Below are 26,942 nucleotides of genomic sequence, written 5' to 3'. Positions count from 1 at the left end.
CAACTTCTTCAACGCTAGCGTGCGATCATTGATAAGTTTGTTGTAGTGAAACTGTTTGCTGCCAGCGTTCGTTGCCCGCGTGCTCGGTAGCTGATCGTTCGTCACTTGTTTCTTATACCATAGTGTCATGTAGATTGGATTGTCTTTTGTTTCGTAGTACTACTGTTATATCTGTCGTGACTTACCTTGGGACAAGCTTTTCGAATGCGCTCCTCGCTCCAACTTCTTCAATGCTAGCGTGCGATCATTGATAAGTCTGTTGTAGTGAAACTGTTTGCTGCCAGCGTTCACTGCTCGTGTGCTCGGTAGCTGATCGTTCGTCACTTGTTTCTTGTTCCATAGCGCTGTATCTGATGTGACGTACCTTGGGACAAGCTTTTCGAATGCGCTCCTCGCTCCAACTTCTTCAACGCTAACGTGCGATCATTGATAAGTTTGTTGTAGTGAAACTGTTTGCTGCCAGCGTTCGCTGCTCGTGTGCTCGGCGGTTGGGTTGACTCGATCGTTTTTCGCTTGTTTCGTAGTACCACCGCTGTGTCGTCTGATGCGACTGGCGATGTTGCAGTTTGAGCTGCGATAAAAAATATTAATTACATTTTGCATACATTCAGTGACAAAAATCGCTAGTCCGATTTATTTGTAAAAGAATAACTGGCACAGTAAATGTGTCTCGTCTAACAAGTCCATTATAAAAACTATTACAGAAAGTGTATTGTGGTTACAAACCACCATAATTGACTTGACCGCAATTTATACATTAAAATAGGATAAGGTAATTTTCCTTAAACAGAAGCGGAAAAAAGGCCGCTAAAGTATTACCTACAGTTTATGCCCATAGATTTAAAATTGCAGAAGTCCTATGTCAGAATTGAGGCTTTTGTATAGGTAGGTACAGTCATTCGATTACATGTACACAGATACGACAACAAAATTATCTGAACATGAGTCGAACATTAAAGCATGTTCAGATATCAACACATCCACACAAAACTGTAGCCTTTACTGGGTGCTTCCGGTACCTCGCAAGTCGCAACCAAGTGCTGGAATAATATCCCTCCACCATTAAGATGCCTTAAAACTAAGAATTCATTCAAATTTCATTTCAAAAAACACCTACTGGACCAGCAAAATTTAGGAATTCCATACGGGTACTTGGTTGCAGATCACCGGATCTAGGATAAACTTTTCCCCAAGAATAACGAGTCTAAAAGGTAAAGTACTCATTGGGTTATCCTTACATTTACATATCGACTGCATTAGGCGACAGATTTGTCCAAGCGCGTTAATGTAATAGTCACAGTCACAGCGTGATAAAATCCCCACTTAGTCATAGATTAGCGATTCTCTGCGCTAACTGCACAATAGCACATAATAAGTAACAGTACTAAAATCAGCCCGCCTTCATACTACGCAATATTTACCAGCGGTGTAGGTACTGAAACCGCAGGTTAGGTATAAAAGCCGCCGAATTTCAGAACCTTAGTTAGAAGACAACCCTAGTTGGGAGACAAATTCATGCTTCAAATTTAATTCCATACTTTTTTGCACAGTTCAGCCTACCACGAGTGACATTGCGTTAATGATTTGTTTAGTGATAGATTTAGACAACTTCGCTCTCGTTTTATACGCTTCTGTAAGCTATTTTTTTAATAATGCTGTATTGTTTTATTTGTGTGTGAGTGCTTATACTTTTTGTTTATTTTAATTATACTATTAGCTTAACTCTTTCAATTTTACAGCGCATTGGCCTATATATAAATAAGTATAAGCTGTAATGTTGTAAAATTTTCTTTGAATAAATAAAAATAATAAAAATAATACCTAGCGTAAGAGCCTGCTCTGAGTGCTCTGCTTTTAATCCGGAAGTCGTAGGTTCCTCCAACTCGTACCAATAAGTCTTTCGGAAGTACAATACAATACAAATACTCTTTATTGTACACCTCAATACAGGAAACAACATAGTAAGTATAAACAACAACTTAAGAGGTAAAACAAGAGGCGGACTTTTCGCTAAAGAGCGATCTCTTCCAGACAACCTAGGTAGCGGAGAATAATAAATTTAACCTTGTAAGTAGGTGTACTAAATGTAGACTTAGAGGAAATCTAGCACAAACTATACTACACAAAACAATATACTACACAAGTACACACAGAAAAATAAAATACAATACATAAACATACAAATACGTACATATAATACAAAATACATGCCAGCTATAGGGGATATGAGTCTCAGATCAGATAAAAAGTGAAGCTTGAGAAGTATCTTAAAATAGTCAGGGACCAAACGACCTCTTTTACAAAAAGTCGTCGACATCTCTTCTAAATACCTAAAACAGGTATGGATGTGTCCCTCGTTATCTCCAGATTACGAATTGACCTGTTTTAGTTTAAGTAGGGGGGGACGGGTTGAGAAAAAGGGGGGAGAAAGATGGCGGCCGACCATCATAGATATTTATTCACATCTCGAGTCCTATGGCACCAATCTGTTCGTGCGAGGTGTCATTTGAAAGCTTATTAAACCTACTTTAATTGTTTTTAAATAACTATACTCATAAAAGTAACCGTTTAAGAAATATTTGAAAATATGTGTTTTTTTATCGCGCATGAATTGCACAAGTACTAGTAAAAAAATGCGTCTAACTCAATAAACAATAACTTTACCGCAATTGATGTTGTTATAAAATTTTCGCATCTATTTATGCTCTTTCTAAAAATATAAGTTTCATTGGTATATGATAATATATAACCATGTAATTACGAATTTGGTTTAGCAGGAGTCACTCTGCCCGGTCGCAGAAATGGGCGCTGACCGTAGTAAATTATTCAATATTTTTGAGGTCCTATTTTACGGATCCATATGCGAGAGGTATCGTTTCAAAGCTAATTAAACCTACTATATTTTTTTTATAAATAACTATACTCATAAAGGTAGCTGTTTAGAAAATATTTGAAAATATGTGTTTTATAGACCATGAGTCGCACAAGTACCTACTGGTAAAAAATGCTTCTTAATCAATAAACAACAACTTTTCCGGAATTGATGTTAGTATAAGATTTACGCGGAATTTCATGCGCTTTCTAATAACGTAAGTTTTATTGGTGTATAATATTATATAACCAAGTAATTACAAATATGGTTAAGTAGGCCAGGGGCCACAGCGCCCGGCCACATATGGATGCTAACCGTCGCCAAATTTTCTATATTTTTCAGATCCTATTTTATTTAACAGGAATCTTTTGAAAAGCATATTATGCGTACTATCATTAGTTCTCAATAATTTTAGTTGTAACTGTAGTAGCTAACAAAATATTTGAAAATATGCATTGGAACCGATGTGAGTAAAACATGCTTCTAGCTCAATGAATTATATTTTTTCCGCAATTGATATAATAACAAAATAAACGGCGAAATATTTCCCTATGACCTGTGAGTATGACCTTTTCAAATAATAAGTTTTGTCGGTATTGCATAAACAATTAATGTTAATTTATCCATCATACTCACTGCGTACCGTCATATACATGGATGACCATTTTCGTTGCCGTTTTCATAATTTAAGATTGTATCTTGGTGCATGACCAATAAACAATAACTTTACCGCAAATAATGTTATTATAAGATTTACAGGACATTTCATGTGCTTTCTAAAAATATAAGTTTTATTGATGTATGATATTATACAACCAAGTAATTACGAATTTGGTTTAGCAGGTGTCACTGCACCCCCGTGACGTAAATAGGTGCTAACCGTCGCCTAATTTTATGTATTTCTCAGATCCTATTTTAGCGATCAATTTGTGAGAGGTATCATTTGAAAGCATATTATGCGTACTATCGTTACTTTTTAATAATTTTAGTCGTAATTGTAGAAGTTAACAAAATATTTGACAATATGTGTATTTTTACTGTAGGTATATGAATAGCATTCGCACTGATACGAGTGAAACATGCTTCTAGCTCAATAAATTATATTTTTCCGCAATTGATATAATAACGAAATGAACCGCAAAATGTATGGCCTTTACAAAAAATGAGTTTTGTTAGTTTTGCTTAAACGATTAATGTTAATTTGTCCACCATACCCACTGCGCACGGTCAATCGTCATATAAACGGATGTCCACCGCCGTTGCCTTAATTTTTTCATCATTTTACAGATTTTATTTTACTGATCAATTAAGTATATAAGTAAATTCGATACGTGATAAATTATATTTATTATGAATATACGATCAGTGAAATAAAATCTGAAAAATCATGACAAAAGGCAACGACGGTGGACATCTATTTATATATGATGGTGCGCAGTAGGTGAGCTGAACAAATTAAAATTAATTGTCTATGCAATACAAACCAAACTTATTTTTTGTGCAAGTCATACATTTTCCGTTTATTTTGTTATTATATCAATTGCGGAAAACTATAATTTATTGAGCTAGAAGCGTGTCTTATCAATGCCAATGCTATTCATGCACAGTAAAATACACATATTACTAATCAAATATTTTGTAAACTTCTACAGTTTTCGACTTGAAGTATTAGAAATAAAGATAGTACGCATAATATGCTTTCAAATGATACCTTTCACAAACTTATCAGTAAAATAGGATCTGAGTAATGTAGAAAATTTGGCGACGGTCAGTCAGCACTAGGGTTGTAAATAGAAAAAAACCAAATGTTTTTTTTCAGAATTATGAAAAAAAACATGAAAAAAAACCGAGCACCTTGGTTTTTTTTCTAAATATGGTTTTTTTTCAGATGAACAAATAATACGTCAATAACGGTTTTTCGTGAGTTGTAACGTGTTTCAATAACAATAACGTACATTTTAATTCAGTATACAAACGTTTATTGGGGAATCCCCGATGCGGCGTGTAGCGTGGAGAGGCGGTGGTGTTGCCAACAGTAAATAGTGATAACTACAAACTACAGATTTCGTAAATGTTACTTTTATAAGACCAGAAATTAAAGTTATTTGATTAAATTCGTTTAATAGTTAACGTTAAGTCTAAAAAACCGTATAAAAGTATTAACTACTTTGCAAATTTTGAGATTTCGTACTTTAGAAAAAAAACATACTCCAGAAAAAAAACTGTTTTTTTTCACGGTTTTTTTTCATGTTTTTTTTCAAGCCAGAAAAAAAAACGTTTTTTTACAACCCTAGTCAGCACCCAATATTGTAACAGGGCGCAGTGACCCCTGCTAAACCAAATTCGTAATTACTTAGTCATATATTATCATACACCAATAAAACTTATATTTTTAGAAAGCGCATAAAATTTCGCGTAAATTTTATAATAACACTAATTGCGGTAAAGTTATGGTTTATTAAGTTAGAAGCATTTTTTATCTGTATATGTGCAACTCATGCTCGAAAAAAAACTCATGTTTTCAAATATTTTGTAAACAGCTACCTTTATAACTATAGTTATCTATATACATATATAAAATGCTAACGCTAATGTACGTATGTCCGGGGTTTTTTCTATCACTATCAATTCCAATCAACCCCCTGTTGGGGTGGTAAATACCCTTTGGTCTCTAGATGAAAGTAAGGGAGTTTGGTCGCGGTGGGTGGAAGTGGGTGGCTGTGGGTGGCGAAAATGTTAAAAAAATATATATCTGTCCTTCTTCTGTATTGTACATCTCTACTTCCGTATCACGCAATATAATTTTAAATGTGTCACGCAATATAAAAAATGTGGGTAAGTGCATCTGTACTTATATATCTGTACTTCTGGAAAGTTCTAAAAATTTCTGAAATGATCTAGAAAAGTCCAGAATGTGTGTAAATGTTTCAATCGATATGGAATGTTCTAGAAAGTTCTAGATACTTCTGGAAAGTTCTAATATTTTCTAGAATAATCTAGAACGTTCCAAAATCTGCAAAACTGAATGTAGTTGATATAGAATGTTCTGGAAAGTTCTGATATTTTCTAGAATGATCTAAAAGGTTCCAAAATGTGTAAAACTGAATGTATTTGATATAGAATGCTCTGGAAAATTCTAATATTTTCTAGAATATTCTAGAACGTTCCAAAATGTGTTAAACTGAATGTAGTTGATATATAATGTTCTGGAAAGTTCTAATATTTTCTAGAATGTTCTAAAACGTTCCAAAATGTTTAAAACTGAATGTAGTTGATATAGAATGTTCTGGAAAGTTCTAATATTTTCTAGAATGATCTAGAACGTTCCAAAACGTGCAAAACTGAATGTAATTGATATAGAATATTCTGGAAAGTTCTGATATTTTCTAGAATGATCTAGAACGTTCCAAAATGTGCAAAACTGAATACAGTTGATATAGAATGCTCTGGAAAATTCTAATATTTTCTAGAATGTTCTAGAACGTTCCAAAATGTGTTAAACTGAATTAAGTTTTACATATTTATGAAATTTCTACATTATTCCATAAGTTTTCAGAACTTTCTAGAACATTCCATATAGATTGAAACATTTACACACATTCTGGACTTTTCTAGATCATTTCAGAAATTTTTAGAACATTCCAGAACATTCTTATGAACAACATTAAGTTTTACACGTTTTGGAACGTTCTAGAACATTCTAGAAAATATAAGAACTTTCCCGAACATTCTAAATCTAAATATATAAAAGAAGAAACTGACTGACTGACTGACTGGCTGACTAACATATCAACGCACAGCCGAAACCGCTGGTCCTAGAGATTCCAAATTTGGCACGTAGGTTCCTTATATAATGTAGTCGCTACGGGACGAGACGGGACGGGCCGGGACAGGAATCAGGTTAGGGATAAGGATAGGGATAGGGACAGGGACAGGGACAGCGACAGGGACAGGGATAGGGATAGGGATAATATGGGTATCGTTAGAGAGATATGCAGGCAGTGTAAAACGCAGTGCAAAAAGCAGGCGGCTCAGTGGGAAGGGATCGTTGTTGTAAGGGATAATGCAAGAAAGTACTTTTTACCCACCGACCATTAGTGTCGAAATACGGGCTATGTGGGTTGTTTATAAAGGTTTCCCCAGCGTATATAGAATACATACCTACTCATACCTGCTACCTACGCAGAGGTCGATGTGGTAACATTTCTACAATCATTGCAAGCATTTCTTTAAAAACAACAGTATTATGTGTAATCGAAATAATCGCAGACAAATGTACCTACAGAGAAACCTACGGATCCAAATGAAAATCTTAATTTTTGTATACGTTTGAATAAAAATACTTTTAGTACGCGGGCGAAGCAGCGGGTAAAAGCTAGTTCAAAAATAATTATAGTAGGTTTAATTTTCTTTCAAATGATACCACTTACATTTGGATCCGTAAAATAAGAACTTAAAAATATTGAATACTTTACTACGGTCAGCGCTCATTTATGCGACCGGCGGACGAGTGACTACTACGAAACAAAATTCGTAATTTAATGCTTATATTATCACTTACCAATAAAACTTATATTTTTAGAAAGCTCATGAATAGTCGCGTAAATTTTATAATAACATCAATTGCGGTAACGTTATTGTTTATTGACTTAGAAGCATTTTTTCCCAGTACTTGTGCGATTCATGCTCGATAAAAAACACATATTTTCAAATATTTTGTAAACAGCTACCTTTAATACTATAGTAATGTGTAAATAATTATAGTAGGTTTAATTATCTTTCAAACGATACCTCTCACATATGGATCCATAAAATAGGACCTCAAAAATATTGAATACTTTATTACGGTCAGCGCCCGTTTATGCGACCTGGAGGATAACCCCTGCCAAACAAAATTCTTAATTACATGGTTATATATTATCATATACCAATGAAACTTATATTTTTAGAAAGAGCATGAATAGACGCAAAAATTTTATAATAACATAAATTGCGGTAAAGTTATTGTTTATTGAGTTAGACGCATTTTTTACTAGTACTTGTGCAATTCATGCGCGATAAAAAAACACATATTTTCAAATATTTCCTAAACGGTTACTTTTATGAGTATAGTTACTTGAAAACAATTAAAGTAGGTTTAATAAGCTTTCAAATGACACCTCGCACGAACAGATTGGTGCCATAGGACTCGAGATGTGAATAAATATCTATGATGGTTGGTCGCCATCTTTCCCCCCCTTTTTCTCGACCCGTCCCCCCCTCCTTAAACTAAAACAGGTCAATTCGTAATCTGGAGAGAACGAGGAACATATCCATACCTGTTTTAGGTATTTAGAAGAGATGTCGACGAAAATCGTGAAGGAGACGACTTGTGGCCAAATTGGCTCTAGACTAAAAATAGGAGATTGAGCGCGTCTAATATTTAGTGGTAGGGAATTCCAAGGCCACAAAGCTTGAAATGTAAAGGAGTTGTTATAGAATTTAGACGAGGACGACGGAACGGAAAGAAGCAAATTCTGGAAGGACCGAGCAGAACGGAGATAGCTGAAACAGTTCTTAAGCCGAATATCATAAATGTTATATTTGCCAATATAAAACTAGTGTATATGCCAATTACCGGGAATAGTTGCTAAGCGGGCCCCAGGCTTTCGTGAGCCCGTATACGAGTAAAGCCGGAATATCGAAAGAGAGATACGGACTTTAGGCAGTCAGTCTGTTTAAAAAAATCATTATTTGTGAGTGTGCACTGTGCACGGGAAAACGTCCCACTTTGTCGATTGTTATAAAGCCGCTTTGTCAGTTTATTCATATAAAATACAAGTCAATCTCGCCTTACACAACCATGTGACATTAGTAAGATATTCCCGAACAGTAACATACTCGTATTTTGATGGTTAAGCGAGCGCGTATCAAAAGGTAACGTTTGCTAATTCAGTTATGGCAACATGTGGACCTATCTTCCTACAACTGTTTATCTTATACAATCATGTCAATCATTGTGTCTATCTCTATGAACTCATCTGATTGTTTCTTATGACAATGTTAATTATGAGTAGGTGAGTGGTTCATTCAATTGATTTACATTTAGGTTGCGCAATGAATTGTCTAAGTAGGTAGACCTATTTATCAGTACGACCCAAACTCTATGGCACTTTCCTCTACCATTTAAATTTTCTTTTTGATACAATAAATAAATATTATAGGACATTCTTACACAGATTGACTGAGTCCCACGGTGAGCTCAAGAAGGCTTGTGTTGTGGGACTTATGGGTACTCAGACAACATTCGCTCTATTGTTAACTAGCTAAGCAAAAGTCTTCATTTTAGGGTTAGTCATTAAAATTATTATTCGTATAACCAGCCGTCCTCCTCAACACATGATTAGGGCGGCACTATATCACTAGATCACAATCTTGTATTTTTCTAATTTTATTAATGACGGACGGGAAGTCTATATCGCGGCGAGATAATCTTGCACCGATCATGTATTAGATTAGCCCTGCAGGGCGCTTTTCTCAACCTACTGTTGATGATGTTTTTCGTCAGTTGTGGCAAGAACGTTTTGAACTGACAAAGAATACTGGACTGACAAAGCCCATACAAAAAAGCGTACCCCTGAAATGTATGGGTCTTTTAAGCTTAAAACTAGATGGCGCCAAAATCAATTTTCCCCAAATATTTTTGCGTGTTTTTATTTTTTATAAGAACAAATGACATATTTCTTTATTTTAAAATCATGATATCACGTCAATACACATTTTGAAAAATATAAATTTTTAGGCATCATCAGTGTAGTTATGAATGTTATGATAGTATGTAATAGGTGGAGCTAAAAAATCGAGGTACGATTTTTAGTATGAAGATTGTAAATCCTATATTAAATAATCTTTGGCTGTGGCTATCTTCAAAGCCTCCAGGCAAGTAAAATGATGACAGAGTTCATCTGTATTTATTTACTAATAAATCAATCCGTCATCTTTCTCACTAGCGACAGCTGTCATCTAATTAATTCCTTACAATCTAACAAAAAACGTCGTTTACATAAACTTCTCGGAGAACAATGTACTTGCGGCTTCACATGAGATAGGAAGAGCATGTAATCCCCTCATTATACTCATTCAAGTTCTATGCTAATTATTAGAAAATATTCGATGACTGATGATGTGATTAATATACGATATCTATAGGGGCGACGAGAAGACGACTCTTTTCAAAGTAAGTGAATATCAGGGGCCCATTTCTCGAAAGGTACAAGCCTTGTATTACAAATGTGTTTCCATGGAAACCCATACGATTTGACAGTTCGCGCACTTGTAATACAATGCTTGTACCTTTCGAGAAACGGGCCCCAGAGCGCGTGTACACTTGCAAAACCAGAGGGATTGTTAATGCCTTACCAGCCTTTGAAATGGGTATACCACAATTTTCTTGAAAGTTGGCGTATGTCGAACTAGGCATAATGGGCGTAATCTTCATACGATAAACATTAAAAGTAAATAACTCATAACTTCACAGCATTGACGTTGTTTTATTCCTTCATAGATTATATGGTTTTGGAAAAAAATACATTTACCTAGGGGCCCATTTTATACATTACAAGACTTAAGTACAAAATAGATTACATTCGTAATTATAAAATAGCAATTTTCAGGAAATATGTAAAAGATAAACTTAGATAACTCGGGCGAATCCCTAATGAAAAGGAAAAGTACTCAATTTATTACAATTTTAATAACTATGTAATACTCTAAATAAAGTACTTTCCATGAGAAGATGCTTAATAAGTTAATTTGCTTCATTATCTTTACATACTTAAAGCACGCAACCACTAAAGATAACACGGAAAAAAAATATTTTAACAATACTACCAGAACGTTTAGTAAAATAGATTTATCGTAACTGATACTACAATCTCGTAATAAAAACAACTGTATTGTTACGTTTACTATATTTTGAATTCAATACAACTAAGCAAACATTAATATGCACTAAACAGTTCTGTTTGAATTACATATACGAGAACTCTAGTTTTATTTACAACTAATAGAATAAAGGTTACGATAATTCTATTAACAAGAAGCTTCTTGTAATGCCAAAAAAATAAAAATTATCTTTACAATCTTAATCTTAGCGGTTACTATCACAGTATACTTCCTGTAACTTTTTTATACGTTGCCATTACTTTGTAGTTCTCGTAAAGAAATAAAAAGAATATTCTTGTAATGTAAACTCAACGAAGAGTTATATTTAAAAATATTAAGTTTGTATAAATATGTACGCATCGCTGTCAACTCTATTATTTGTATCGTAGCGAATGCCATCGCAGTATAGTTGATATGACTGTTTTATAAGTTGGTATTACTTTGCAGCTCTTGTAAATAATGACAATAATATTCTCGTAATGTATACTGGTGAACAAATAGTTCTGTTGAAAAAGTATTTAGTTAGTATAAATATGTGTTTCGTTTTTGTAACGAAACGCCATGTTCAAGTACCATTGTATATCTTTTAGTGAATGCTATAGCAGTATAGTTGATTTTACTTTGCGCCTCTTGTAAAAAATAACAATATTATTCTCGTAATATACACCGAAAAATAATTGTTATAACAAAAATATTGTCCGCATAAATAAATGTTTTGCTTGTGTAACGAAACGCAATGTTTTGCGGCGTGGTCGGCGGCCATTTACGTGTCATGAGAGATCATGCGTGGACGCGGATCGCAATAGGTTATATTATTTATCGTTAAACGTACTCACTACGTATTATCCATTCGTTTGGTAGTTTCCATTTTAGGAAATGGATGAAGAGGTGCAAAAACTCTTGCAAGGATGGGAGATGGCAGAGTTAGCAAAAGCAGGTGAGTCACATACCGTACATCATGTAGAACTTAGTAGATAATTAGAATGGTGAGTAAAAAGGCATTTAATGTTGTATTCATTTTACATTGCATACAAATTCATACGACATTATGTGGGCAAAATCTAAATACTGAACTAATAAGGACTGTCCACGATAAAAAGTGGTCATACATAACATGATAAATCTTTCTTCCTGAATGCACATTTTGAAGCAATATTAGGGGGAAGCGGGGTAGTTAGGCACAAGGGGCAGTTTTGAACACCCACACTAACTCCTTACCTACAAGCTTAAATACACCTGCGGCAACACTCAAACGTGCCTTTGTATGTGTGAGTGACGTACCGGCGGCCGCGCCGCTCGCCAGTCAGCCGTTGCCGCTCAGCGCGTCGAAACGTGTTTTCGCGGTCCCTAAGTAAAAATTTTACGTGTTTCTGATCGAGTGGTGCCGCAAATTTAAAGAGTTTAATGGATGAGCATTATCAAAAGCAGTAAGTATATCTATTCAGTTATCAAGTTGGCTTATTATTTAGAACTAAAACTTCATAGTATATTTTTAATAAATATTTTATTTTAATTTGTCGAATGGGGTACTTTGGTTGGGGCAGTTTTGAACGTATCAAAGTGCCCCTTTAGTGTACCTTTCCTAATAACCTTACTGGTAGGTACGTAGGTATCAAGAGCACCACACTTAATTAACCATTAATAAACTTTTTGTAATGTTTAAAAGGCTTATCATTGGTCAGCTAAGTGTGTTGTTCTGAAACGCACGCTGTTAGGGGCAGTTTGATATGTATCAAAGTGCCCTAAATTGATGTATCAAAGTGTCCCATACTAGATATCAAAGTGCCCTGCAGGTGGGGCAGAATTACACAAATACCATTTTTTGTTTTAATCAATATATCTCTGACTCTGGGTATAAATTTAACAAGAAAACGTAAATTTTGTATACCTTAATAAATATGCTGTCAACTAGGTATAAAAAAAATGTATTTGAAGATCATTTTGGGCTCTAAAATCAATTTTGAAAAAAGGTGTACGTATCTGCCCCGCTTCCCCCTATATTTTGATAAATCTGTATACATAAAACTATATAATAATTAAAGCTATTCCTTATAATGATTTAGTGTGTCTGAGGTTTCGCCGAATGTATACCATCAAGCATTTCATTTCTTGTACAGTGTTTTTTAACAAACTTCACTCGCTTCCTGGCACAATTTTATAAATACTTATATTTTTATAAGCTGTTTTACACACATTAGAATGACATCTTAGCAGACAAAAAAATACTTTTTGAAACTCATTTCGACTTTTGGTAGTCAGGAAGACTTTCTACTCCAAGCACTGACAGTTGTTTTTGTATGGAGAGCCAAAAAGTGTCAAAAATTCGAATTCAGCAAAGTTAGAAAATCTCAGTACTTTCTTAATCTGATTACAATCAGAAAAATTATTACTATCGTAAAATCAGTATGTAATAGGGTATATTTTGGCTATTATAATTAAACATTAAAAAAATATTTTTGTCATTAAAACTGTTGTACTTAAAGACTGCAAGAAGACACTGTACAAAAAAATATTGTTATCATGAGATACATACTGCTTAAATTCATAGGCCACCTAAAGTTTATAATTTGTTTGTATTTTTATAATGTAGTTTAATATCTACAAATTATTTGACAAACATGCTGCTTATAAATTCTCATTATTCTCAAGATTTGTTATATATGACCACTTTTTATCGTGGACAGTCTTTATATATGTCGCAGGGAAATGGCCAAAACAGAGATTTCATCAAATCTCTAAGGGATATGATCAAATCACGCAAGATGCCAAAATGGCGAATCCATTTCATCATTTATCTAGAAAATTTCAGTCATTTGACTAAATCCCTGACTCTGTTTAGTTAAATCACAAAATCGGCCAATAGACACGCCACGTTTCGTCATTTCACTAGATTTGTTTAGGGATTTGATAAAATCCCTGAACCACGGCAGTAAGTTGACGAAACGAACTCAAAAAGTCAATTTCTTTTAACATTTCGCTAAACGAATTTAGGGAAATGATAAAGTCTTAACTGAAATATGGTATACATATAATAAATATGGTGATTTGATCAAATCTCTGGACAGGTTTCGTTGCGAAATGATAAAACAAGTTGACTTTATAAGCTCGTTGTGTCAACTTACTGTTGTGGTTCAGGGATTTTATCAAATCGCTAAACAAATCTAGTGAAATGACAAAACGTGCCATGTCTGTTGGGCGATTTTGTGATTTCACTAAACAGAGTCAGGGATTTAGTCAAATGACTGAAATTTTTTAGAGAAATGATGAAATGGATTCGCCATTTTGACATCCTGCGTGATTTGATCATATCCCTTAGAGATTTGATCAAATCTCTGTTTTGGCCATTTCCCTGCGACATATATATCTGAAGTGGACGTAGAATATTACTTAATGTAAAATTTATTCATAGAAATTTTAATGTCTTTTTCAGATGATTTACAATGGTTGCAAGTTTCCTGTGACCCATGCCATACTGTGGAACAAAAGTGGAAAAATTCTGCAAAATATAAATTTTGGACGAAATGAAGGACGGTTCTATTAACACTGACGAATATATGAGCAAAGTCTTGCACTAAGGATCATTGAAATATATTTTTTAACAAATTATATAATTATTTTATTTACTTTCAGATTCACCAATTTTCACCGCTCATAGCATCCATTCCATATGCTGGGTGACCCAGGTTTCCGGATCCCAGTTTCAACTCTAGGCTTCTGTCTCTTGGAACTGGTCCTAGCAACCTGCATTTTTATCGGTAGGTACCTATGAATTTGTCTGTGCACTGTATAGACAACTAACATTTCTTGTAAATGTAAGAAAAGGTTTGTTGTCTATACAAGGTGGTACAGTAGGATTAAAGGCTGAGCCACGCCAGATACGTGTACGTAGACGTGCGCGTAGCGTACGCGGTGTAAATGACGAATCCTCATTAGAGATACAAGAAATGTTAGTTGTCTATACAGTGCACAGACAAATTCATAGGTACCGATAAAAATATAACACGTTAACGCAATTGTATATTTATTAGAGAGTACCATAAATGCAGTTGCTGTAACTAACTTTCTTGTTCTATCAACCATTTAATGAAGTTTACATAAATGAAGAGAATGTAATATATATCAGATGACTTGTATTCTTAACGATACCTATTATTGGCCTAACTAAAGTTTTATAATCTTTACAAGAATTTCTTGTGGAGTTTACATTATTTTGTTTATTTAGACACTCCATTTGTTATAAATACTGAATAATCTAGTAATACACACAATTTGACTGTGTGACCCTTACAATATTTTTATTTTATGATACGTAATGTATATATTACCTTTACAAGAATATATTGTCAAGGTCACATTTCATTTATTAAGCTCTGCAAGAAAATATTATTTATTTGTACGGTCCACGTGTTATGATTACTAAATATTCTAGTAATACACGCTATTTTAATGTGTAGCAATTACAAGATAACTAGTTCACTAAGCTCAACGCATTTAAACAGACTAGTTTAGTTATTTATACTATGTGAACAATTGTCCCAGAATTTACTAGATTTTCTCGTTCAGATTACACTATTCAGGTATCATGGACGAGACTTTTTTCTCCGTGAAGTTTTTTCGTCAAAGTACGGAACCATTAAAAACCCTTCAAGCAGAATGAACGACAAAAACTGTTCCAACAGTTATTATAATTGATCTGATCTACTACCGTAACTAATTAAATTTTACTTTCATCAACGAAAGTGAAATGTATGGTTGGCCAAACGCTGGCTGCACACATTGTTACGATTACAGTCAAACAATTGAAAGTATGTGCCGGAACCATGTCAAAACTGTTTTAAACATAAAATGTGTCATTTTAATCAAATAGATACTTATCGTCGGTTGTCAACAAGGCTCTATTATGAAGTCGATCTTATGGATAATGTGGTACCTTTTGATTGAAAACGCCACAAATCATAGATTAATTATACATATAGGCCTTTCTGCTTAGGAAGTTTGTAACAAGCAATTTACTGTCTACTAGACTAGTCCAGTACTAGATTGCCTAGTACAGTAGACTATGGCCCATATAACATTATCATATATCTTTGATAGCTCTGTATGCCTCCCTTTTACTTCAACGTGAAAAAAAAGGACGGCACTCTATGATCATATTTCAATAATAGTCTAATATCGGCCTATAGCTCCAATTGCTTATGTACCCCCGACCCACGTAAGTAATATAATGTGCTATTACGTATAACAAACGTTGGGCCGAGCATTACGTATGTGTGACAACGTCCCCCAACATTTCCATATGCGCTGCATAAAAATGCGCGCGTCATATTAATAAGTATGGCACAACTGCCGTCTTATTTCATAAAGATCGTATCTGAAACGTGACATCGTAAAAGCAACCTTGGTTTTATCAGAGTAGGAGTTCAAAACATATTAAGGTATAGATGACATCCGACGGAGTAAGTCTGAGTATGTAAGATATCACTTGCGTGAAAGCCTGCTTGATATGGCAAGCATCTTAGAACCAGAAATCGTCTGTATTAGAACACTAATAAGTAAAAAACCTACTTGCGAAGTTGTTAATCGAGTAGTTAGACTAGACGGCGAAGTTATCTAAGCGACTACATTTTCTATTAAATATATATTACTCATAGTTGTTAAAAGATTCACAATAGGTACAATACCCATAATAGGTATGTATAATTGATAAACTATCAGGAAAACCAGCTCGGCATTGAACATCCATACTAATATTATAAATGGAAAAGTGTGTGTGTCTGTTTGTTCGTCCGTCTTTCACGGCAAAACGGTGGACGAATTGACGTGATTTTTTTTAAGTAGAGATAGTTGAAGGGATGGAGTGACATGGACTACTTTTTGTCTCTTTCTAACGCGAGCGAAGCCGCGGGCAAAAGCTAGTTAAAGTAAAAAATTCGTTACATATGTAACGAATTTTTTTTAGAAATGTTTTACAAATCGAGTGTTGTGTCAGCATATTTTACTTAACCTTCCTTCGTCTGGTCTTGTAAAAGTTGAAATTACCGCGGAGTTTATAGTGCTGCCGCCACAGAACTATATTTAGATAGAAGAAACAAGTTCATCTATTTGTATAGGGGCCGAGCGTGTCAAATTTTGTACTGAAGTTGTTTCTTGCCTGTAATTTTAAATATGTCTCAGGCTCTTGATTGTTCATAATTTTTGTGTTGTTGCAATTGAATATCACGTAACGAGGCATTTTTTATGTTTTGATTGACTTCAACTTACAAAAATTGACGCCCGAAAGCTGCAAGCTGCGATTAAAGACGGACAACTCAGTGGATTTCACTGAGTTCATTTGACACGCTAAGTAGATACGTTTGCTTGATCTATGGTATATATGACATCTGTGGCTGCCGCAAAACACTAATTAGATTTAGTTTTATTTAATCTTGTAGAACCTGGGGGCCTTGAAAACTTGAAATTCGTTCAATAATATCTCCACTACTAGCGATTTAAATTCTACTAACAGAATCTAAAACGAGTGGTCACCACTAGTTTTCAAATGACTTGCCGTTCTTTTTCAAAAATAGCATTACGTCGTTTCGAACGGCGAATTTGTGCGTTCGAAATTCAAAAATCGATCCCCTCCCCTGTACTAAAATTTCAAGGTTTTTTAAAGCCAAGCGAAGACGCTATCGTCTACTACCGGAAAAAGCCTATGCTTTTTCCGGTAGTAGGTACTAAAAATAAACTTATTCTCCTAGAAAAACTATAGACCGTCAACCAAATCTTGTCACTAGAAAAACGCGGCAAATTTGAAAAATCGCGGGCTAGCAAGTCTAGCAACACTAGTTTTGAAAATCGGTGGAAGTTCGCGTGTCATGTGTATCTTATCTGTGGAAATCTCCGTCCTACCAAAAAGAGAAATAACTAGCACATATCCGTCCCTTTTTAATACATTATCTAATTCGTAAGGAAGGAGCGAGCCCCTTGAAAAAAAATATCTGTGGCTGTTTGACGTACATTGCTGGTTTTTGTTCGTTTCATAGGAATACCATACTTTAGTTTGATGTACATTGCTACTGCCAAAATTTGGTTGACAGGCTATAGTATGCGGGTCAAACTCATTATGCGGGTCTCGTACAAACGCATGTTTTCGTCGACTAGTATCTTATTCTGCGGTAAAATCATCAAAAAGTTCACGTTTATACGACACACGGCATGGTAGACAGTTGCGTGTAAAGCCTCACTACAAATATACTACGCGCCATGTTGCTGAATTTCATTCAAACTAATTTCTTCAAACTACACTGAACTCTCACCCGGTTCGAACCCGGCTCGCACCAATGAGTTTTTCTGAATTTATGTGCGAAATGTCATTTCGTCACTACTTTTAAAAAATCTCGTATCTCACGCGGGTCCTCAAAGTTAAAACGCAGTAAGTCTATATGCATTCCATAAATACTTACTACAATTTTCTTTTCATTGACAGACGAAGATACAAGTTTTTTTAAAAGTAGTGACGATTTGATATTTGCCAGTCGCTTTTCGGTGAAGTAAAACATCGTGAGGGAACCGGACTAATTCCAATAAGGCCTAGTTACCCTTCGGGTTGGAAGGTCAGATGGCAGTCGCTTTCGTAAAAACTAGTGCCTACGCCAAATCTTGGGATTAGTTGTCAAAAGCGGACCCCAGGCTCCCATGAGCCGTGGCAAATGCCGGGATAACGCAAAGATGATGACACTGAACTCTCACCATACATCAGAATAACAGCGCCCACTTGACAATCCATACTAATATCATAAATGGGAAAGTGTGTGTGTCTGTTCGTTTGTTCGTCTTTCACGTTAAAACGGAGCGACGAATTGACGAGATTTTTTAAATGGAGATAGTTGAAGAGATGGAGGGTGACATATCGTCACTACTTTAAAAAAATTTGTATCTTCGTCTGTCAATGAAAAGAAAATTGTAGTAAGTATGTATGGAATGCATATAGACTTACTGCGTTTTAACTTTGAGGAACAGCGTGAGATACGAGATTTTTTAAAAGTAGTGACGATATGCTACTTTTTGGCTCTTTCTAACCCCTCACTTCCCAAAAATAGGGGTGGAAGTTTGTATGGAGCACGCGCGAACGAAGCCGCGGGTAAATGGTATTATTATTATTATAAATGGGCTTACTCTTGGCCACAGACTAGCCAAAGGCAAAGACGTGTCCTACGATGGAGTGAGCTCGCCCAGAAGATGCCTGTTCACTCTTGATTTGAAAAAATAAATTCTTGATATGGTTTTGGAAAAAAATACATTTACCTAGGGGCCCATTTTATACATTACAAGACTTAAGTACAAAATAGATTACATTCGTAATTATAAAATAGCAATTTTCAGGAAATCTGTAAAAGATAAACTTAGATAACTCGGGCGAATCCCTAATGAAAAGGAAAAGTACTCAATTTATTACAATTTTAATAATTATGTAATACTCTAAATAAAGTACTTTCCATGAGAAGATGCTTAATAAGTTAATTTGCTTCATTATCTTTACATACTTAAAGCACGCAACCACTAAAGATAAGTTTTTTCGTCAAAGTACGGAACCATTAAAAACCCTTCAAGCAGAATGAACGACAAAAACTGTTCCAACAGTTATTATAATTGATCTGATCTACTACCGTAACTAATTAAATTTTACTTTCATCAACGAAAGTGAAATGTATGGTTGGCCAAACGCTGGCTGCACACATTGCTACAAGTATTTATATACTTAATAGGAGGTCCCAACCCTTTCTTACCTTGTAACACAATATCTGTGACCAATAAACGATTTTTCATTTTTTTTTCATTTTCATTTCATTGTTACGATTACAGTCAAACAATTGAAAGTATGTGCCGGAACCATGTCAAAACTGTTTTAAACATAAAATGTGTCATTTTAATCAAATAGATACTTATCGTCGGTTGTCAACAAGGCTCTATTATGAAGTCGATCTTATGGATAATGTGGTACCTTTTGATTGAAAACGCCACAAATCATAGATTAATTATACATATAGGCCTTTCTGCTTAGGAAGTTTGTAACAAGCAATTTACTGTCTACTAGACTAGTCCAGGACTAGATTGCCTAGTACAGTAGACTATGGCCCATATAACATTATCATATATCTTTGATAGCTCTGTATGCCTACCTTTTACTTCAACGTGAAAAAAAAGGACGGCATGTTATCTATGATCATATTTCAATAATAGTCTAATATCGGCCTATAGCTCCAATTGGTTATGTACCCACGACCCACGTAAGTAATATAATGTGCTATTACGTATAACAAACGTTGGGCCGAGCATTACGTATGTGTGACAACGTCCCCCAACATTTCCATATGCGCTGCATAAAAATGCGCGCGTCATATTAATAAGTATGGCACAACTGCCGACTTATTTCATAAAGATCGTATCTGAAACGTAACATCGTAAAAGCAACCTTGGTTTTATCAGAGTAGGAGTTCAAAACATATTAAGGTATAGATGACATCCGACGGAGTAAGTCTGAGTATGTAAGATATCACTTGCGTGAAAGCCTGCTTGATATGGCAAGCATCTTAGAACCAGAAATCGTCTGTATTAGAACACTAATAAGTAAAAAACCTACTTGCAAAGTTGTTAATCGAGTAGTTAGACGGCGAAGTTATCTAAGCGACTACATTTTCTATTAAATATATATTACTCATAGTTGTTAAATGATTCACAATAGGTACAATACCCATAATAGGTATGTATAATTGATAAACTATCAGGAAAACCAGCTCGGCATTGAACATCCATACTAATATTATAAATGGAAAAGTGTGTGTGTCTGTTTGTTCGTCCGTCTTTCACGGCAAAACGGTGGACGAATTGACGTGATTTTTTTTTAAGTGGAGATAGTTGAAGGGATGGAGTGACATGGACTACTTTTTGTCTCTTTCTAACGCGAGCGAAGCCGCGGGCAAAAGCTAGTTAAAGTAAAAAGTTCGTTACATATGTAACGAATTTTTTTAGAAATGTTTTACAAATCGAGTGTTGTGTCAGCATATTTTACTTAACCTTCCTTCGTCTGGTTTTGTAAAAGTTGAAATTACCGCGGAGTTTATAGTGCTGCCGCCACAGGCTGCCGCAAAACACTAATTAGATTTAGTTTTATTTAATCTTGTAGAACCTGGGGGCCTTGAAACCTTGAAATTCGTTCAATAAGATAGATAGATAAGATAAGATAAAATATCGTTTATTCAAGTAGGATTTTACAACCTCTTTCGAATCGTCAAAATTACATTAAAATAAATTAAAAAATAAATAACAAATTTACAGAAACAATATAACAATATAATATCTCCACTACTAGCGATTTAAATTCTACTAACAGAATCTAAAACGAGTGGTCACCACTAGTTTTCAAATGACTTGCCGTTCTTTTTCAAAAATAGCATTACGTCGTTTCGAACGGCGAATTTGTGCGTTCGAAATTCAAAAATCGATCCCCTCCCCTGTACTAAAATTTCAAGGTTTTTTAAAGCCAAGCGAAGACGATAGGCTTTTTCCGGTAGTAGGTACTAAAAATAAACTTATTCTCCTAGAAAAACTAGTATGCGGGTCAAACTCATTATGCGGGTCTCGTACAAACGCATGTTTTCGTCGACTAGTATCTTATTCTGCGGTAAAGTCATCAAAAAGTTCACGTTTATACGACACACGGCATGGTAGACAGTTGCGTGTAAAGCCTCACTACAAATATACTACGCGCCATGTTGCTGAATTTCATTCAAACTAATTTCTTCAAACTACACTGAACTCTCACCCGGTTCGAACCCGGCTCGCACCAATGAGTTTTTCTGAATTTATGTGCGAAATGTCATTTCGTCACTACTTTTAAAAAATCTCGTATCTCACGCGGGTCCTCAAAGTTAAAACGCAGTAAGTCTATATGCATTCCATAAATACTTACTACAATTTTCTTTTCATTGACAGACGAAGATACAAGTTTTTTTTAAAGTAGTGACGATTTGATATTTGCCAGTCGCTTTTCGGTGAAGTAAAACATCGTGAGGGAACCGGACTAATTCCAATAAGGCCTAGTTACCCTTCGGGTTGGAAGGTCAGATGGCAGTCGCTTTCGTAAAAACTAGCGCCTACGCCAAATCTTGGGATTAGTTAGACTTATATTGACCGGGATATAGACCGTGATTACCTTTTTGATTTAAATATCGAAATATCGGGAGCTCGACAAAAATCAAAAAGGTAATCACGGTCTATATCCCGGTCAATATAAGTCTAATGAAAATAACCGTGAATCATTCAAAACTCTTGGGATTAGTTGTCAAAAGCGGACCCCAGGCTCCCATGAGCCGTGGCAAATGCCGGGATAACGCAAGGATGATGACACTGAACTCTCACCTCATACATCAGTCAGAATAACAGCGCCCACTTGACAATCCATACTAATATCATAAATGGGAAAGTGTGTGTGTCTGTTCGTTTGTCCGTCTTTCACGTTAAAACGGAGCGACGAATTGACGAGATTTTTTAAATGGAGATAGTTAAAGAGATGGAGGGTGACATATCGTCACTACTTTAAAAAAAACTTGTATCTTCGTCTGTCAATGAAAAGAAAATTGTAGTAAGTATATATGGAATGCATATAGACTTACTGCGTTTTAACTTTGAGGAACAGCGTGAGATACGAGATTTTTTAAAAGTAGTGACGATATGCTACTTTTTGGCTCTTTCTAACCCCTCACTTCCCAAAAATAGGGGTGGAAGTTTGTATGGTGCACGCGCGAACGAAGCCGCGGGTAAATGGTATTATTATTATTATAAATGGAAGGAAGTCCGGCAAGGAATTCCACTCCTTGGCAGTGCGCATAAGAAAAGAAGAAGCAAAGCGCTTCGTGCGAATTCGCGGAATATCTACCAAGTAAGGATGGAGACCGGATGCTAGTAGTCATATATTTGATCAGGCTTTAATAAGGGATGTGTTATAATATAAATTACTCACCTTTACTTGGGGGTGACGTCTTCTTGAAAGTGGACCCAGGTACTATTTTGCTTTTAATTGGTTTCAAGATTGTACTGAAAAACAAATATCTGAATTAATTTTCCTTATTTTATCGACACATTTTTTGTAAGGAAAATAATAATTATGTATATGCCGTTATCGTTGTTACTACTAAATATAATTACTTCGAGTACTAATATAATTACTTCGAGTTTTCAAAGTAAATTAACATTAATTAGAAATAATGTGAGTGTGTTTAGTAAAACGCCCCACTTTGTCGGTTACATGTTTATATGAATAAACTGACAAAGCGGCTTTATATCAATCGACAAAGTGGGACGTTTTCCCGTGCACACGCACTTGTTCTACTTATATGGACAAATACAATTAATTTTATTTAAATGTGGTTCAAATATTCTCGGCACCGCAAGTAAATAACTTGTTTCGTTTACCATGATAATAAATAATCACAATAACACATCTCGGTAAGTAAATAAAAAACCTCATAAAATTGTCAGCTGAGGCGAAGCCGAAGTCTAAACATGGAATTATCAGCCGAGGTCTAAACATGAGATCTGAGCCTTTTTTATTGAATGACCAAGGAGTGACCAGTCACATCTTTCAGCGCAGCGATGTTTTCAACATAAAAACTATTTAATTTTTTATTATTTCTGGTAACGTGTTAATTGCACCAAGCCATTTCCTCCCGTAGGTGTCGTAGAAGTCGAGTCTGGAATATGTGTTCAATTGTGGCATGGACGATGGGCTGTCACTGCAATACCACAATTGTGTTTTCCTTCAACCCTTTAATTAAGAGTGGCATTGAAACTTGAGCAGTTGCATGTGCTCTACCTTACCCCTTTTGGGAGTACAATTATGAGTTTATGTGTGTAATCTTACCTAGGGAACAGTCCAACTTCCATAGTCCTCTGGTTCTGCCCCTTCCACCAGTGTAGTTCCGGCCGCTTGTCTATCAGAACTATCGCGTCGCCCGCCTCCACTGTCATTTGGTCCTTTTTGTGATAACTGCAAACACATAACACGTGAGGAATGCGAAATTGTCGTTGGGAGGCGGCCATTAGCCTTTCAAGACCCGCCGGCTCCCCAGAGAGCCAGATTAAAAATTTAAATGACACCTTAATTATTTTTGGCATAATTCAAAATCCAGTGTTCGTATTTGACGAATGGGTTTCGAAAGGTTAATCACGTCATAGGTACTGTACAGACCCCCTCATCATGGAAAAATTGTTCCTCTGTGCTACACTGTGTTACAGTTAGTAAACAAAAACCAAACTGTCAAAACCTGAGATGAGTTTTAAAAATTCTCGCGCGGTAATTTGCCTCGCAGTTGGCACTCTTGCGTTGTGCAGTCGGTTATTATTCTTATAATTCTCATTTTTTTTTAGTTTGTCCTCACCATGTGTATTTAAGGGCGTAGATTCATGCACTCGAAAAAAAGGTCCTGAAGGGTCCTAAAAATATCACCAAAGTTAACAATGGCGGAGGGGGGAGGGTCTAATAAAATAAGCCAAAAACGTATAACCTGATTAAGGGGCTACTAAAGGAGCGACTGACAGCTCATAGGCCACGCTTGTCAATTACCTCAGCCCCCGCAAGCACGCACACATAGAAGCGCCGAAATGCGTTCCGCGGAGCAATAGCCCAGCTAAAGCTCCATCTAGCTTCATAAATGTAAACTACAACTATCGGCAGTCAGCCAAAGAAAAATATTTCGGCAAAATGACATTGACAATTTCACGCTTCACAGATGGCGTTGTAACTAATATTGTATTCAATTCATTCGCCCAATCTCAAATAACAAAACGAATGGTTCTTAATGTTTCTATCAAAGCTACTATACGTTACTATAGCTTATGGAGTTTTTTCTACACTCCATATTATGCGCCTTAGGAGATTTATAGAGACAGCTATAATATCTATATTAACGAATTATTCTTGGGTATAGGTTTAAGTTTAAGTAGTTTATTTAACCCCTCTTACAAATAACATTTCCTTGCTACCTAGGTATCTAAATCGCGTTGTATTTTTTTTTTATTGTTTTGCAATACTTACTTTACTTACCCTTTGGAATGGTTGTCTATTGTTTGCCCGACAGTCATTTAACATAATATTCATTTGCCCGAATCTAACTTGCCTGAATTTCATTTGCCCGAATGATTTGTTTACCATAAAAATCATATGACATACTCGTTGTTTATCCGAATATTACCTTCCATAATCATACAATGCCATACTATTTGTTAGCCATATTATTAAGTGCAATAATATGGTTTCATAGAATATTCAAACGCCATAAGAAATTATTGCCATATTAATTGTTGCCCATATTATTACCTAACCTAACCTACTTTCTGATAGCAGTTTCATTTTCCAGTAGGCCTAGCACATGATTGCCGCGAGAGTATGTCGCCGCGAGATAAACTACCCGTCCTTATGTCATTAATACAGTTAGAAGAAGACGTGTGATCTATCTCGCGGCGACATACTCCCGCGGCCATCATGTGCTAGGCCTACAGGGGTCACAGTTCTAACCTAACCTAACCTACTTTTCCAGCAGTTTCATTCTCCAGGGGGTCACAGTTCTAACCTAACCTAACCTACTTTCTGATAGCAGTTTCATTTTCCAGGGGGTCGCAGTTCTAACCTAACCTAACCTACTGTCTGATAGTATTTTCATTTTCCGGGGGGTCACAGTTCTAACCTAACCTAACCTACTTTTCAAGCAGTTTCCTTTTCCAGAGGTTCACAGTTCTAACCTAACCTAACCTACTTATTTCTGATAGCAGTTTCATTCTCTAGTCCTTCTAGTACCTATTATAGTAGTTTTCGATTCTGCCAAAGCACATTATGGAAATTGACTTTTCTGGACGCTACTTTCTGATAGCAGTTTCATTTTCCAGGGGGTCACAGTTCTAACCTAACCTAACCTACTTATTTCTGATAGCAGTTTCATTCTCTAGTCCTTCTAGTACCTATTATAGTAGTTTTCGATTCTGCCAAAGCACATTATGGAAATTGACTTTTCTGGACGCTAATTTGTATGACAAATGATGGTATGGAATGTGGTAATTACGGATTTCGATGATTCTGACAAATGACATTATGGAAACTGACTTTATGGGAAACAAAGTTTCTGGCACTAGATTAATATAGTAAACAATGATTATGGCATAAGATGTTATGAGAAACAATATTATGATTGTTGAATAGGATGGCAAATAAAATTATGGCAAATGAAATTCTGGCAAATGGGGGTATCCCCTTTGGAATATACCATACGTTCTGCAACACTGCTAGCCCCGTGATGTAGGTAAGTGCGTTTTCACATTATCCTATCCGATATCACATGTAGGACCGATATCCCATATAGTTACGCCGTCATCTTTAAATTTTTCCTTGTACTTCTTTCCTACATATATCCGATGTCAGATTGGATAATGTGAAAACGCACTACGTACCTACAGCGAGTCACTAGCCCCGCAATTCCCGTTTAGTTTGTACATTTGGATCACGTCTCTGATTTGGATAAAAATTGGTAGGCTGATAGTCCATGATGCTGAGCAAGATTCACTAGGTTTCCCAAAATGTCCTAGATTGATTGTATGAAACTAACCTTTTTTGTTACCGAAAATGCATAGAAATCTGGTAACAACAAAGGAAGGTTCTTGCTCAGCATCATGGACTCTATCAGCCTACCAATTTTTATCCAAATCGGAGACGTGATCCAACTGTACAAACTTAATGGGAATTGCACAGCCGGCCTCTTCACCATTTTTTAGTTCTATTTTTCACACCCGTGGCGCAGCAGCTACCAGATCTTGCTATGCCACTATGCGAATACAGGTGATGCTTTACGGAAACGGTCTAAGGAAACCTCTAGATTTGAAATTAATGAAAATTGGCGTAATTTACAGATTTTGCAAGAAAAAAACTCTTCATTTTAATAACTGTCAAAATGAATTTTCTGAACTTTTTGCTGATACGGAATTAATATGAAATTGAGTTTTACTCATCAATTGTTCTAAAATGATCAATGGACTCTATTGTCAAATTAAAGGTGACAGCTAGTAACTAGAGTTGCCAAAAGCAACTGAGTAGCTACTGACGCCACGGCCAACTCATTTA

General features: G+C 35.6%; 1 protein-coding gene across 1 annotated transcript in view; it reads right to left on the bottom strand.

Moving 5' to 3' along the window:
• LOC125227959 (activated Cdc42 kinase Ack) overlaps positions 1-26,942 on the bottom strand; it is a 55,722-nt gene that overhangs the window by 6,564 nt on the left and 22,216 nt on the right. The window contains exons 6-8 of the mRNA XM_048132377.1: positions 23,697-23,822; positions 22,797-22,870; positions 365-571 (exon numbers count right to left, since the gene is read on the bottom strand). Of these exons, the coding sequence (XP_047988334.1) occupies positions 365-571; positions 22,797-22,870; positions 23,697-23,822 (407 nt within the window). The remainder of the gene's footprint in view (positions 1-364; positions 572-22,796; positions 22,871-23,696; positions 23,823-26,942) is intronic.

The sequence above is a fragment of the Leguminivora glycinivorella genome, chromosome 7 (genome assembly GCF_023078275.1).
Source record: "Leguminivora glycinivorella isolate SPB_JAAS2020 chromosome 7, LegGlyc_1.1, whole genome shotgun sequence".
NCBI lineage: Eukaryota > Metazoa > Arthropoda > Insecta > Lepidoptera > Tortricidae > Leguminivora > Leguminivora glycinivorella.
This window is presented reverse-complemented; position numbering and strand designations above follow the sequence as displayed.